This window comes from Schistosoma haematobium, chromosome 6, assembly GCF_000699445.3.
Source record: "Schistosoma haematobium chromosome 6, whole genome shotgun sequence".
NCBI lineage: Eukaryota > Metazoa > Platyhelminthes > Trematoda > Strigeidida > Schistosomatidae > Schistosoma > Schistosoma haematobium.
Window position 1 is genome coordinate 10,389,406 of NC_067201.1, and position 17,218 is coordinate 10,406,623.

Genomic DNA, 17,218 nt, shown 5'->3' on the forward strand with positions numbered 1-17,218 from the left:
GTTTTAGATTGAATATCGTATAGAAAAAAAAAAGGCAACGAAATGAGAATATAGATTGTTTAACATATTTCTTTAGTGTAGTGTATATGTATACATATGTCTTGCTTGTAAGATTGTAAGACTAGTGTCCTTAAGATATATTTTGTTCTATTTTAGGTTAGACATTAGCGTACTTTATGTGGCCTTGTTTGTTTGTTTTTTTTTGTTGCCTAATAAAAACAAACAAAAATCACACTTTTGCCTAGATAAGATTATTAACTGATAATGGAGAATAAAATTAGTGTTTATGTTTGTCTAAATCACCTGGGTATATTTATAAATATTCTTTTTGCGTACTACTACCATTACTAATACTAATACTTCTACTTTATACCTGAGTTTATGTAAGTTTTAGTATGGATAATATTATTATTGTTTATAATAAATGAACTTTAATAAACTAATACTTGTCAGCCTGATTTATCTCATTTTAATGAAGATTGCTGAATTTTATTTATACCATAGACTGACTTTAACTAGATAACCATTAGAGATCAGAAGACACTGAATAACTATTTCGACCTAGTATAAGAACCTTCATCAATCCACAGACACGACCTCGCTATAGGTCAAACCCAGGGTCTTTCAGATATTGCGGTTAGCGCCTAACCTTTAGATCATTAAAGCAGCTGCTAACACTTAAAATGTTTATTTTCAAATAGTTTGCTATATTCCTCAGTTATCTCCTCATGTCATCGATGGATGAATGCCTCATAACCCTTCTGGTTAAACATCACCAGTTACGGCTTTTCATTAGAGCTCGGGCAACTATCATTCGAAATCAGCCATTTGTGATCACATGATAACTTTCAATGCAAGGTGTTTGTGAGAGTTATATCCTTAGTGGAGTGATGGACATGCACTGCTGAAAAATCCCATACCACGACGAAATACCTATCTAGTGTTTTCTATTTTTCAGCGGCTGTTTAAATAAGATTGCTCATTGATGTAAATAGAGATATATTCATTTTAATAATACGCTTTAGTAATACACGGTTAACACAAATTGACAGTTATAAAAGGTCCGATGGAAGAGTCCCACTTTTATCTGTAACCTGTTCAGATTCAGGTTAACAAACCTAGTTTTTTTTGTGTCCAAAAATTAGCTTGTAATATCTCTTTATCTCTTCATTGACTAGAACCAACCCGACCCACGACATTACTAATTATTTTTACTACTTGTCTGTTTCTTTTTTTCTTTACCATCCTCGTGCTGTAAACTGGCCATTCATTTTATATTGCGTAATGTTTAATGATTATCATTTTAATAAGTTCATTTTTAAAGCTTTAACCTAATTTGTACACAACTTACTTACTTACTTACACCTGTTACTCCTCGTGAAGGAGCATAGGTCGCTCACCAGCATTCTCCATCCAACCCTGTCCTGGGCAATCCTTTCCAGCTCCTTCCAGTTGTAATTCATCCTTTTCATATCTGCTTCTATTATCCGACGTAATGTGTTCTTTGGCCTTCCTCTTTTCCGCTTCCCTTCAGGATTCCAAGTTAGAGCTTGCCTCGTGATGCAGTTTGACGATTTGCGTAATGTACACAAGTACACTTCCATACTTTAGATTACAAACTTGTCATAGCTAGACCTCCATTGAAAACATTAAAGCACTGGACGGCCGACTCTGTATTCAAAGTTAGGCGTTCGAGTGCGAGACTAAAGGCCCTGGCCTAGATCCCCAGATGTGGAATGGTAGATAAATACTAATGACAAGTTCTATGTCATGACGAAATAGATGTCCATTGCCTCCTAGTTTTCAATAGTTGCCTAACAAAGGTCGGTCGTAATGTAAAACTTTAAATTTAATAATCTTCACAACAAATTTTCAATAAAAATTATGTATTGATGTGAATTTTGTCTGGTTTTTTCTAGAAAAATTCTTATTAATCATTAATTTACAGATTGTTCTACATTCAACCATGGCTTATCAGATTTAACGAAAAATCCCTTCGTATTGTCATCTAACTCTCCGGAATCTCAATTAAAAAAATCCGATATCATTGAACAAAACACCTTGACAGTAGACGATTTAGATGACACTGCCGATTCAAGTGTAGCTGCAATACCCCAGAACGTCACAGCATATTGTGGTGATGATCATAATGACGATGGTAATAATAATAATAATGGTTGCACTATTCAAGAAAGCGAATCAACTATTAATAAGTTAGCTGCAAATTTAGCTTCAACAACCGCAATTGATCGGGGCTCAACATTTCGTAAACCGCCTTATTCTTATGCTCAATTAATTATCCAAGCTATTGCATCGGCGCCTAATCAACGTCTAACTTTAGCTGATATTTATGCTCATATTTCAAAAACATTTCCATATTATAAACCACATGAAAAAGGTTGGCAGGTAGGCGACTTGAAATCAGTTTGTCATTTCTGTATTTGTTTGTCTTTTCTTGAAACTAATTGTTTTCTCATACTGCAAACATGCAGTGATAATAATCCGACCACACACTTATTAGAACATTTGATATATAAAAAAAATAAGAGGTCAAAATAAACGAACTGAAAGATAAGAGAAAAACAATATGAATTACCCTACACTCTAGATAAAAAAAAATCAATATTACCAAGGGTTTGTTTTGTGTGTAAGTAAAAGTTATTTTGAAACACACGAGTGGGCTCAGGCGTGTTGAAGATTTGTATAGCTATGATTCCAACAAATTTAAGTATTTGCCTTATCTTAGACAACTTTTATGTAAAAATCACAAAGCTGAGTTAATATTAATCTTATGATCTGTCTCAACTGTGTATTTAACGATGAACGAAAATGAGGGGTTTGTTATGTGCTCTTATTTGAGGTCATTTGACCCAATGATGATAAATTTGATGAACTGTTAATGTCGATAGATTTACAACATACTTTTTCTAATGATTAGTTCAATTAAATCGCATTTCTGCTTTCCCTTGTACAGTTCACAATATCTAGTCACCCCATCTCCTGATATACAGTGATAGCTGAAGTAGAATCAGATTTGATGTAATAACTTACTTAATTACTTACGCCTGTTACTCCCAATGGAGCATAGGCCGCCGACCAGCATTCTCCAACCCACTCTGTCCTGGGCCTTCTTTTCTAATCCCATCCAATTCTTGTTCATTTTTCTCATGTCTATCTCTATTTCCCGGCGTAACGTGTTCTTTGGTCTTCCTCTTTTCCTTTGGCCTTGAGGATTCCATGTGAGGGCTGGTCTTGTGACGCAGTTGGGTGCTTTCCTCAATGTGTGTCCTATCCACTTCCAGCGCTTCTTCCTGATTTCTTCCTCCGCTGAGATCTAAACTCCAGGTGGGGTTTAGATGTAATAAAGTTTACCCAAATTAATGTGTGTAGTCACTTAATGTCTATTTGAATCCAACTATTCCAGTATATGTTCTTCCAGGCCATGCAAACAAATAGTTGAATACCGTAGGTGACTTTGTTATACCGCTCCAATCTACTTGAGATAATAAAATACACCATAATTATTGACACGTCAGCATTTGTAATTTCGCTCAAGAGATCGATTCTCCAAAAGTCCCAACCGAACAGGCATCAAATAGGCTGAACCGAACTAGCCAATGAACTAAACATATGTAAATATTCGTATTTGGAAACTAAAGTTAGCCATCTGATACTTAACTATTACTTATGAGCGGCAAACGCGGTAAAATCAGACTCATTGCAGACCTGGATTTAGATGTACTAACTAGATTTTCACCTTTCATCAGGTTATAACAGATCACGTGAAACTGAGTTTGTTCACAATTATTAATTCAATCAAGTCATTTTACTAACTTATTAACGAACTGAGTCATCCTAACAACAACTTATCTATGTCCTTGTATCTTTATTACTATTGCGAGTGTATGAACATGTATGCCTGAATATTGCTTACGGCCCGCGCGTTTATTCACTATGCTAGCCTTACTACTAACCACTTATTTGATTCGGTGACTCATTCATTTCACTATGTATATGTATGTCCATGTTATTCATATTCATTGCTCTCGCTCTCGCTCGCTTAGTTGTACGCGCTTGCTCGTATTCATATTCGCTGACTCACTCGCTCGCTTAATTGCCTTTCGGCACAAGTCTTCTATGCTTGTTTAACGCATCTGTAAATTTGAATATCTGTGTGTGGTCCCGTAATAAACGTAATCAACGCTTCGTGTTCGCTTTCTGATTAATATACCGTTGGGGCGTTATATAGGACGGTTATCAAGACGAACTGTATACAAAGTTTAAGGATTATATCCAATACCGACCACCACAAGGTTCTAGAACTTTGACATACCTCATGATGTTCGACTATAGTGATGCTTCTTGACCCTAAGGGGAGCATACAATCTTGTTGATTGACGGGTTTTATAGCAGTGTATCACTGGAAAATTTACTCAAATATATGAACCCCACGAAATTTAGCTATTATTTACGTACATAGTACTCAATCAAAGCAGTATAATCAAAAAGAGTTAATTGTCCAGTCAATCGAAAATTCATCAAAGATAAAATACAACTTCACGAAGTGATCATTGTCTACCGTAACAAATATATGATATATAATTTACAGCATTACTGCTCTCGTGGCTTGAGATGTGCTTTTTTTGTTTCAAGTTTAGTGATGGTAATTTAAATTAGTTGAGATAATATATATAGCCATATTTTAAGTATTAATTGTAATTGAAGTTTAGGCCATAACCAGTTTTGTTGTTCTGTAAAATTTAATAATTAATACTGTCCTTAATCAAGTTTACACATAGCTCAAAACATTAACTACAGTTCATAATGAAGGAATCATGGACGAAGTGTAGGAATGTATTGTGCAGATAGATTTATCCAATAAACGTTAAAAAATTAAAAGAAATTTGCCAAATGCTTCCAAAATCATATTTCTTTTTGAGTTTGTAAGTTCTCATCTTATTACGGTACGCAGTATATAAAAAATCCATGTACATTCATGACATATTTCTTTTTATTATCTTAATGTGGTGTGGCAGCTTAGTGGTTAAGGGGTTTAACTTTCAACCACTAAGAACAAAGTTCGGACCTCACTCCACTTCGTTTTGAGCAACCGAATGGTATAGCTAGCTATCATATTTATAGTATAGCTCACTCCCAGTTACCTGGTGAGTGAGTTGCGATAGACTGAGTATTGGGTAAGTTAAAACTAGTTTACAGATTATTGTATTTCTATATTCCTTGTATTGTAAGCTTCCTTCAGACCTTTTAACTATTATCATACATTTTATTGTTCCATGGTTATCACTAACTACTCACCTTTTGCTTTGTCCTCTGCTATTTATGGCATTATTGTATGTAAAGCATGATCTGTTATTCGCGGTGCGTTGCGCTCTGATAATTCATGTATATAAGCTAATGAGTATTTGAAATAAATATACTAGGTGCTTAAAATATAGTAAAAGAAGGTTATCTACTCATAACTAGGGATAGAAGGCGTGCTTGTCGGCAAACCAAATAGGAGTTAATATTATTTTCACCTCCACTCAAGGATAACATTACCATTTGAAACTTATCATTAGTCAAAGCTTAGAATGATGGACTACAGACGATACAGTACACATGAGAGGTCGAGAGATTAACTAAGACCTTAATTGACCAGTCTTCTCTATATATCGAGTAACGTCGCATTCATAACATGAGTTCGTTATTATTATTATTATTATTATTAATTAGTCTTGAGCCTTTAAAATTAACCACGTTTTATTTCTTCTCTTATGATAATACAGAATTCAATACGTCATAATTTATCATTAAATCGTTATTTTATCCGTGTACCACGTTCTCAATCGGAACCTGGTAAAGGTGCATTTTGGCAATTAGACCCTTATTGTGAAACATGTTTAATTAGTCAAGCATTTCGTAAACGTCGTCAAACGTCATCGAAGTCATCATCATCATCTGATTTAAATCAAACTAGTAATGCCAATAATAATGCTAATGACGATAGTAATAATGATCGAAATCAGTATGACGGTGACGATGATGATGATGTTGTCGACGATGAAGAACAACAACACCAAGAAAAAAAAGAAGGTGAACAAAGAAATGTTTTAAACGATAATAGCAACAACGAGAATAGTATTGATAATAATACTATTGATGTTAATAATTCTGCATTTCCTGTAACATCTCGTGAATTATTTTTCAATGATAATAGTCAACATAATCCATTAGATAATAACACATATATTGGTAATGATAGTAATGCCTCAGCTTCTCAATGTGTTTTTGTACAATCGAATTATTGTTTAAAACAACAAAATCACCACTTGCAAAATGTACAATCTTTACTTCATCCTCACTCTTTTTGCTTGTCAAATTCATTATCGTTATCAACACCATCACCATCGTCGGTCATGTTATCGTCATTTGGTGATCACCAACAACGCCAGGATGAGTCTGGTGCAGTGTTACATTATTCAAATAGTTTACCAACAGCCAATGGAGATCGGTAAGATTTACTATTTTATGTTCCCATTAATATGTATTTGTGAAAAAATACGTGTAGTACATCCGCCTTTCAATGTTCAGTATATATGTGGATAGCAAAGGTTTCTGGGTAATTTTCTGTCCATTTAGTGAGTGGTACATATAAGAGCATAATTTTTACTGAGGATTTCATTGTAAGCTGTAACTTCGCGTTTTTTTATCTGGAAAGTTGGGTTTGGGCTACAATGACGTGTTCATAAAAGACATATGTGGAAAGCGTTAGATTATTAAAACGAAACTTTCAGTGAAAATTACACTCTTATATTCACCATTCACTCACTAAAAGAACGAAAACAATTCTCGAAAATACTAGATATCAAACTTTTATTGAACTGTGAAGAAAGGATGGTTAACCTCACACGTATTTATACTGTTGAGATGGTTGTGTTTTGATACAAAAATTAGTGGTCGAAAACAAAATAATGGTCACTGGAATATGGCCCCCAAATGCCGTGGTACGACCGAGGGTGTAGAGAGTCAGCTCTTCCTCTCGAAATGCTCTTACATGGCCACTGCCAGGGAAGTCCTACTCACTTATTTCTCGCACCACGGGTGTTGTTTACGTAATTGAAAGGATGAAAAGTGAATATATGGCGCTTTGACCGGTTTGTTGGATACAGAGGATTCACCCAGGGGGGGTGGAAAATCCTGATTCCAAACCAATGGTGCACACAAGCTCCAGGATTCTGAGGGAACAAATGGCGTATGAACATATTGTTGGTCACCAGCTTCCATGGGACTACATCTTCTAACGTGGCTCCACTGCTTTGTGGATTAGATCTCTAGGTTAAAGGCTCGAGGAGTAGCTCACTAAGAAAAGCATCTGTTTCGGTCTGAGCACCCGGGCAGTATCACAACCCACACAAAAATCAGATGATTTATGTGGCGCCTATGTATTTGGTGCCTCTCTGTACCAATATCTATGTGTTCAAATAAATAAATAACAATAACTGGAATATGAAAAAGTTTTAACTGAGGTAGACATGTGATATTTGGTAATAAGATATGACTTCACTTATAATACATAACCTGTCCACTTCTTTATTATAAATGTCCATACGTCTCACAATATATTCATTTATTAAGTACAATGGATTTGTGTATTTGAATTCATATTTTTACATTTCGTTTAGGATGTATAGCTGAGTTAAACTGCTCTGTCCATGTTCTGATAGATCACTTTAGAATAGAGGAATCAATGGTCTGATTATAACCGTCAAGTCACAAGTTTTAATCCCACTATCGAACTACTTTAGTTTGATCAGTCGGGTAATAAGTGCTACATTCCTTCACATAGAAATTAGTACCCCAACGAAGCTGAACAAATAGATGCGTACTTCGTAAATGCTTTACGTCAAATTAAATTTTAGGGAAATTACTATGTCCAAGTGTGTTTAGTGGTGTATAGTCTCTTCATCATCACATTTCCCAATTCATGGTATATTGTTTAGTTGAAATAATGAATAGATTTATGGAAATGTGTTGAGGGCTATTGGTAATTAAGTGATAAACAGCTTTCACTTATAACTACTGATTTAATTAAGTTATTAGTTGGGGTTTGTCAGTTATACGCAATGTGGAACCTGGCATATTTGCACATTTTAACTTGCCACACTACATTAACACTGCGACATGAAATTATCAAGACCAATCCTAATATTTTGGAAATATTAACGGTATCATCAGTAAAAGAAAAGTTTACACATAAATAACGTGTTTCAAGACGAGGGTTTGAATTCGTGGAATTGAAAAAAAACGTATCAAATAATTCAAAAAAGAAATCAGAATATAAAAGAGGATAAGGAATGAGTGCAACTGCGCCATTGAAACCTATTCTAACCCATGTCACGCAACGTCTTCAACTGTTGGTTACGATAATTGCACTGTTCCCAACACGACTCAATCCGACTGTTAATCTAAGGGTTTGTAACTTTCTGTTGTCCATGTTTAGAACTTTGATAGATAAATCTGTGCTGCTATATGGGCTTGGTGAGTGAATTATTTCTATACAACTTTATGTCATGAGTTTCAATATGTAAAGTATAGGTATTCAGTAAAATCCAAGACACTCATTTCATCCTACATCAATCTGTAACCTGTTCAGGATACATATATGACAACACAGACTAATCATTTACAGTCCTAAATGTCGACGAGGCATTAAAAACCTTTTACTAATACTTTCAAACTCATTGAATAAGTTAGTAATTGCACTCAGTAGCTCTGTAGATAATGTGCTCTAGACATTTTGAAGAGAATGATACTGGGTTTTCTAGTGCAGGTACATCGACTTGACAAGTCTCAAATAGGATGAAACACATGCTCTGGATTCCATTGCGACCCTTATGCCAAATATACTACTTGAGTCATGTTTAAAAGTTCTCGTTGAGCAATCAAATGTTTGTGTAGGTAAATAACTTTGACAATGTAGCACAAAATCATACCGATAGGAAAATATTCACTAAATATAATAAATATATTTTTATGATATCCCTATTAGTAGGAAATTGTATTTCTGACGTTTCATGACTTAATGTAGGTTACTTCTTTAGAGTAACTAAATAACCGTAATAATATATATTCATATATTGGATTATAGATATGCACGAGTATGGATGTGCATGACAGTTACCAAATCTAGAACAAAAAAAAGGAATATGTAGCTTTCAATAGTTCTGAAGATTATATCAATCAGTCTGTATGTGGTGAATCCAACTATCTTTATACTGTAAAATTCTTTACAAAGTAAATACAATCTATTCTTTGCTCAGTTATACATTGACCTCTGTTAGTCAGTATGCTACTACCACTACTACAAGTGTTAAACTAATCTGGCGACTGTTCAAATTAGTTACAAGGTTTTTTATTCCTACTAGTGATCCTTCGCTTTTTAATGTATATTTCTCATGTAATCCATTGTTGTTATTATTATTTATGCGCAGTTCATTATAGTTGTGCTTGTTTATACATATAAATACTTGCCATAGAAAATTAAGGTGAATCTATTTTGTGAATTAAATCACTTCAATTATTATTGTTGTTAGTATTATTATTATTATTATTGATATTATGAGTTATCACTGGTGTAATTATCATTATTATTATTACTAGTTATCTGTGGTACTATTTTTATTGTCCTCAGCTGACCTTCGTGCATGCTTTCGACTTTACTGCTGTTTACATTCACTGTTTACACATTCATTCACTCTCATTCTCTCCTTGTTCAACTATGCTACTGTGTACATGTATGTGTGTTCAGTCGTATGTTTTGTCCATTTATTATTATATACAAATATACAATAATTAATCTGATTATTTTGTTAATGTATAAAATGCCAGTTGTATTTTCTAAATATGTTTTAGTAATCTCTTTATTTATTTGGTTACTAATAATACTACTACTTATCTATTCATTCATGTATTTCATACAGATATGTTTGCACTTTTGTTGTAAACTAAAAAAGATGGTAATACGGTGTGAGGAAAAAAACAAGAATGTGTGTGGTAATAGTGATGATGGTGATGATACAATGAATATGAGATGTTGAACTTTGTATTAATAGATGGCGATATGCATATCCTGCGATCGTGTGTGTTTGTTTGAATGACTACCTACTTTACATTATATGACATAGTGCCCTTATGATATATTATGTGAGGAAATAAGTTATTTAGGTTTTCATTTAGACTATTGTACAAGCAATGTGGACAGTTGGTTGAAATTTTACAATATTAATTCAAATCTACCTTGTTTTGTTCTTTTGTCATTATTATAGCTCTTCCATTATTATTATTGTTATTACTATTATTATTATTATTGTTATTATTAGTAGTAGTATTACTATTACTATTATGTTCTTTTGTGCGTTATCGATGTGGTTGAAATTTAGTTCATTTGGGCTATAACTCAAAATCAGCTGAGTGAATGAATTGGTTAGTTAGTAGTGGTTGTAATAGTAGTGCAACGCCACGTGATCTTCATCTATCCATATCAGCTGAAGACATTAGTTCATTAGTTGACGATTGTCTTATTTGTGTTTTTGTTGTGTTGTGTTGTGTTGTGATATGATGTGTGGTATGCTTGTATATTGTATTGTATTGTATTGTTTGTTTGTTTGAATACTCAATAAACTGTGTACTTGTTATTGTTGTGTATTGTTTGTACAGTGTGTGTGTGTGTTGCGTGGACTGATTGTTTATCGTTGATTATGTAATGGTGATTTTGTTTTGTTGTGTATGTGCTTTGGTGTGATGATAGTGTATTGTTTATTTATTTATTTATTTATTCATTCATTTGTTTAAATATTGGATTGTTGTGTTTTTGTGTAAAAATAATTGAATTAATTTGCTCATTCATGTGTTTATGGATTTGTTGTTGCGTGTTAATGTCCGTGTTCTAGAGTGATCTTGTTAGTGTATATCTATGCCTATGTTTAGATATGTATTTAAATGTATCATCACTGTGTGTGATAGTAGTTGCTATTGTGTTTTTGTGTATGTTTATTTGTGTGTGTTTATTTGCATTCACATATCCACTTTGTAGTACACTTGGATTAATTATAGACAATGAATAGACTCTTTTCTTCATTCTTAATTTATTTATTATGGACATTTTTAATTTTCTATTTCGTATCTATTTCTTCTTGTAAAATATTGTAATTTTTGCTCGCCCTCTCTCTCTCTCTCACACACACACACATACATACACTTATCGATAATACATTTTCATATGATTAATTATGATTGCATATTTCTTATTATCCCTAACACAAAATGACAAACATATTTAGTTGTAATGGTAATAATAAGTTGAAAAATAGTCAATCATTTCAATTAAGTTCAATATTATTAATGACCAATATATGAATAATGATGTGTATTTGTTTTGTTCATAAAAAAATTACATTCTTGAAATAATTGTTTTTTTTTTCACTGATGTATACAATTCCAAAAATATTCTTATTGAATATGAAATCTTTAAAATTGTTTCACTTTGATTAAAAGTTCTTATAAGGTAGTCTTGAGTCAGTAAAACATCAATAGTGTGTAAGTTAAGACATGTCATTAATACATAAAGTCATAGATTATTAAATTAAACCTTGTTCTTAGGTGCAAACTACATGGTTTGTGTCCGTGTAACTATTGCAAATAATAATAAGATGAAATAGCTCCTGGACCGGTCACATTAGCACAAATTGATTTACTTTTTATCTTATTATATATTTCCAGGTTCAGTATTCCTTTCACACAGATCTTATGATTCTCCAATCTTTCTCATTTTTATTATTCCTGCTATATTAGTTCATTTTTATTTTTTCTCTATTCATATAATTAATTTCATCTTGCTGTGTTAATGTCTTGTAACAATATGGGTCAACGTATAAATGTGTCTGGTTCTACGTTGATTTTAACTGACTGAGCCCCCAAATGCTCTGGTACGGCCGAGAGTGGGGAAAGTCCGTTCTCCCTCTCGATATCCCTTCACATGGCCACGCGTATATAGCCTCTGCCAGGGAAGTCCTACTCACTACCTTCTCACACCACGGGTGTTGTTTACTAAAATGAGAGGACGAAAAGTGAATGTCCGGCGCTTTAACCGGATTCCAAACCAATGGTGCACATGGGCTCCAGTATCCTGTGGGAACAAATGACGTATGAACCAATTGTTGGTCACCGGCTTCCATGGGACTGCATCTCCTCACGATGCTCCACTGCCATGTGGGTCAGACCTTTAGGTCAAAGGCTCGGGGAGTGGCCCCCTAAAATAACCACCTGCTTCGGTTTGGGCACCCGAGCAGTATCATAGACCTCACACATATCGAATGAGATTTGTGTGGCGCATATGTATTTGGTGCCTCCTTGTACCAATATCTATGTATTAAAATAAATAAATAAATAGTAACTGACTGATCAATTGAATTATATTATTTGAATGAATTGATACACCTAAAATTTTATTTACTACTAACATTAATTAATTGTATACATGAAATATTGGAGAACACGCTTGAATTCAACACTTCTTCGGATCACTCGTTGTATAATCATGTCGCATATTTTTCTGTTGTGTTTTCATTTCCATGTGATTCTGTGTCACATCGTTTCACTCAAGGTTATTAGTTCTCACGTCTGTATGTCTAAATAAGAAAATTCTTAAGATGATGATCACCGTTAAATCTTATTGTCCTGAATATCATCCTGTTTTGTTTGAAACTGGTATGCTTTATGTGCGTGTTGTATTACAAATTGGACTAAAATACACATACACTTGTTCATCCATGTTTTTTTTAAATTTTCAATCATTTCTCCAACAAAATCAGTTTTAAACCAAGACAAAATAAGATGATATATACAAGTGTACGTATGTGTATATTTAGACGTCGTTTATGTTTGTACCCAGGTTTGTTCGTTGTTGTTTCTCTCTCCCCTCTCTCTTTGTTATATGTAAACAACTAATTCAACTGTCAGGTAGGCAAATTTCTTTTAAAAAAGTTGTTTATTCATGAAGCACTTAATTGATCTGATTTTTCAACAATGATCTATTCATAATTGTTATTACAACAGAGTAATATATTCTTATATAATAATATAAAATAATTAATCGCTAAGCAAAACGATTCAATATCACAATGTAGCCTATTTTTAAATTGCCGTTACTGATGTCCATTTCTATTCATAGGGATTGTTGATTGTATACTGAAAGCAGTCAATAAGAAGCCCAGTTTAATCACCTTGATTTTTTGCTAGTTAGTATACATCAGTAAGACGTTTATCTGCAATCCACCTGAGCTACAAATCTTCTCCACCATTGTTATTATCATTATAGGTCAATCTTTTTATAAGCTGACTTTCTTTGACCATTATTAGATTATGGAGATTGTTAAATTTCATTAAAGTTAGGCATATACACTGCTCAGTGGTCCAAAGATTAAGTGTTTAGAAGCGAGACCGAAGGTCATGCGTTCGATTTCCAGTTGCGTGACCGTATCTCAGACTAGGACGGAACAGTCGTCTAGTGCTTTCAGGTTTCAGTAATTGTCTAACTTTGTTGTTTTTTAAGCTGATTTTTCCCTATCTTTTCTACCGATATTCATATTAGTTGTTACATTGACAATTCAGATGACTTTGGTCAAGAAACATTACTCTTTTCCACAGATATGTATATAGTTTCATATTTGTTATTTGTTTATTAATTTTGTCAGCTTTTCAGTTCTTTCCATTGTCTTTTTTCTATGAATATTGTACCTGAATAGATAACTAGGGAGAGAGTGAGAGAGAGGGATAAGGTCAACATCAAACAAGATAAACTAACTAATATCACCTCTCCTTTTTTTACCCTCATCCATTCATTATTGTGTCCATTTTAAATTGCTCCTTTCCTCCCAGTTTGTTGTTTGTTTCTCTTTCTTTTTCTTTCTCCAAAAGAATCTACACAATCCCAAGTATCTTTGATAGAATTAAAATCAACTACAGTTTGTATTTAATGTATGTGTGTGTGTGTGGCAGGTGTTTGAATAGTTTTTTTTATAAAAAAAAAAGTTTGTTAACTAAGACACATGTGTCTGTTGCTTACTTTGGTTGTTTGTGTATCTATTATTCTGAATAAATAAATAAACAAATAATCAATGCTTAGTTTGTTTTCTGTCGTCTTTGCTTTTTATCATTCTCCTTATCTGTGTACGTATGTATGTAATAATTCCACTTCTTTTAAAATTTTAAACAGGTTTTTCTTGTTTGTTTGTAAGATCTTTTTATTGGTGTCATTGTCGCTTTTATTAGTCCATGAATATAGAGATTAGAAGTAGTAAACAAGACGAATAAATAATAATAGCTTACACTCTTGGCATCAGCAGTCTCTGCATCAGTAGGCCTCAGCATACACAAAGGGAAAACCAAGGTCCTCAAATTCAAAGCGGAGAACAGCAATCCAATCACACTTGATGGCGAAACTCTGGAAGATGTAGAGTCCTTCACATACCTAGGAAGCATAATCGATAAACAAGGAGGATCAGATGCAGACGTAAAGGCGAGGATCGGCAAAGCAAGGGTCGCATTCCTACAATTGAAGAACATATGGGACTCAAAACAACTTTCAACCAATATCAAAGTGAGAATCTTCAATACGAACGTCAAGGCAGTTCTACTGTACGGAGCTGAAACTTGGAGAACTACAACAACCACAATCAAGAAAGTACAAGTATTTATAAATAGCTGTCTACGCAAGATACTCAACATCCATTGGCCGGATACCATCAGCAATAGCCTTCTGTGGGAGAGAACAAACCAACTTCCAGCTGAAGAAGAAATTAGGAAAAGACGATGGAAATGGATAGGACACATTACGCAAATCGTCAAACTGCATCACGAGGCAAGCCCTAACTTGGAATTCCGAAGGGAAGCGAAAAAGAGGAAGGCCAAAGAACACATTGCGTCGGATAATAGAAGCAGATATGAAAACGATGAATTACAACTGGACGGAGCTAGAAAGGATTGCCCAGGACAGGGTTGGATGGAGAATGCTGGTGAGCGGCCTATGCTCCTTCACGAGGAGTAACAGGCGTAAGTAAGTAAGTAAGTAAAACTCTTGGCATCAACTCACTCATCTCCATAGATCTCATCATGTATTGATCTTGAATAGACTATTAGTGAGCAGCTATTTCGCCTTAGTATGGGGCTCATCAGTAGTGCTCATCCAGAATCTCATTAGGGATATTGAGCCTAGGATATTCAGGTCAACATGAAACTTTAAACTACTAAACCGGTATACACTGGTGCAGATATCTAACTTTAATCAATATGCGATATTGTACAACCATGTTCTAATCCATTAAGCAGATGTCACACATTCAATATGAATTAAGTACGATGATAAGAACATTAGGGTTAGTGTGGTGTAATCTATGGAAATTCAACAATCTCCACAAAATTTATGTACTAAAAAGTGCACTTATCCATTAAATTTATCCTCCTCGTGTCTACATTTTATTATTATCCTAGTTTTACAATAATAAAATTAAGTAGTATGTATGTGGTGTGTATATAGCTTGTAAGAGGTTTGATGAAATTGTCGAATTTTTGGTTATGTATCATGAACTGACATTACTTAGATAATCATTGGAAAACGGGTTAACACCGGTTACTCAATATCACTTGATTGGAATTAGAATCGTAAGTCATTGAATGTCGACTCAGTCGTTTAAAGGTTAAGGGCTCACTTGGAAACCCGAAGGTCCTAGGTTCGATCCCCGATTGTTTCGTGGTACTGTACTATTGATGAACTAACTTTCCATTACTTCCTGCTTTTGATCGGCTGTCCAAATAAAGTCAGTCGGTAGTATATATCACAAGACTTTATTTGATTTTTCTCCATTCATGTCTTGAGATTCCTATCACCAATAAAGTTCTCGTGTTTTCTGTTCTTAGAAAAACACATTAATTTATATGGAGTGGGTGGATTATAACTAACAACACGATCCATAATAGACATTTCTTCGTATTTGAGACTTGTTGGTTGAATGCCTCTGTATCATCATCTCATCGTTGATATTCACATCTGAAATCGAATAGAATATTTTTTTTTCAAACACTTAACGCGTTATCAACTAAGTTATTTAACCTAGAAAGTAACTAATTTATTCAACAAGTATAATTTTTATATCCTTATTAGTGGAGCTTTGAATTACCCCGTTATTGAAATTGAGGATTAAATTTTGATAAATCTTATTGGCATATACAGTACATTCTGTGCAAATTACATCCCTATTTATATGAGTAATAACAATGATAATATCAACATTTATAGCACTATAATATTATCATTACTTTTAGTAGTGGTAATAATAATTATAAAAACAATAGTACACTAATATCCATTAAGTAGATCACATAGATAAGCAGAATAAAATGTACTGGCCCCACAAAAATAATATAAATAAATAAAACTAATTTTTATGTAAATATACGTTTATTCATCTGTGTATGTAGAATACATTCTTTTTCAATCAAAAAAAGCCCTAACCAATTCTTTGCAAAAATTAAGAGAATTAAAAAAGTGATTAGTTAAAGTGTAGTGTGCTAAGTTTGCACTTTCAAATATATGTGTTTATGATAGTAGTATCATTGATGTCCCTACTACTACTAATAATAATAATAGTAGTAGTAAACACAATTTTTTACAAGCAAAACCATTTGGAATATAATTGTTTCAATCCATTGAGGAATTTTCACTAATATGACCAGAGTGTTTATGTATATATCGAACTTTTCAACCTATTCTGTCTACTTTGTATGCCTTGAAAACAATGTTTTAACTTATTTTTTAAGAAAAAACTAGACTAGATGAGAAAAGGTTAACACGGTTTATGCCGTTGTAGTAATAGTAACTTGCCTGGTTCTATTATACTGTCTTTGTAAAAAGGTTTCTTTCTTACCACATTAGCTACTGTATTTGTCTTTTCTTGTATTTACTAAATTTCTTTTTCTCTATAGAATTAAAATACTATCTTATCCCGTTGTATTAAGGTGTTATTTAAGTCTCTTTGATCACAGCTGGGCAGTCGTTATGGACGGACAGATGCTAGTTCTTTCATATCACAGTTCTACGTCATAAACTGATCACCTCTCTACTGTTTTTAATCACTCCCAGTGTCAGGAAATCATGAAAGTATGG

General features: G+C 33.5%; 1 protein-coding gene across 2 annotated transcripts in view; it reads left to right on the forward strand.

Annotated features, from left to right (window-relative positions):
* BUB3_4 (mitotic spindle checkpoint protein Bub3) overlaps positions 1 to 17,218 on the forward strand; it is a 47,318-nt gene that overhangs the window by 8,092 nt on the left and 22,008 nt on the right. The window contains exons 4-5 of one of the 2 annotated variants that reach the window (XM_051216828.1): positions 1,949 to 2,406; positions 5,787 to 6,511. In XM_051216828.1, the coding sequence (XP_051065446.1) occupies positions 1,949 to 2,406; positions 5,787 to 6,511 (1,183 nt within the window). Of the gene's footprint in view, positions 1 to 1,948; positions 14,751 to 17,218 lie in introns of those variants that run through there. The other variant, XM_051216829.1, reaches the window with a different exon arrangement.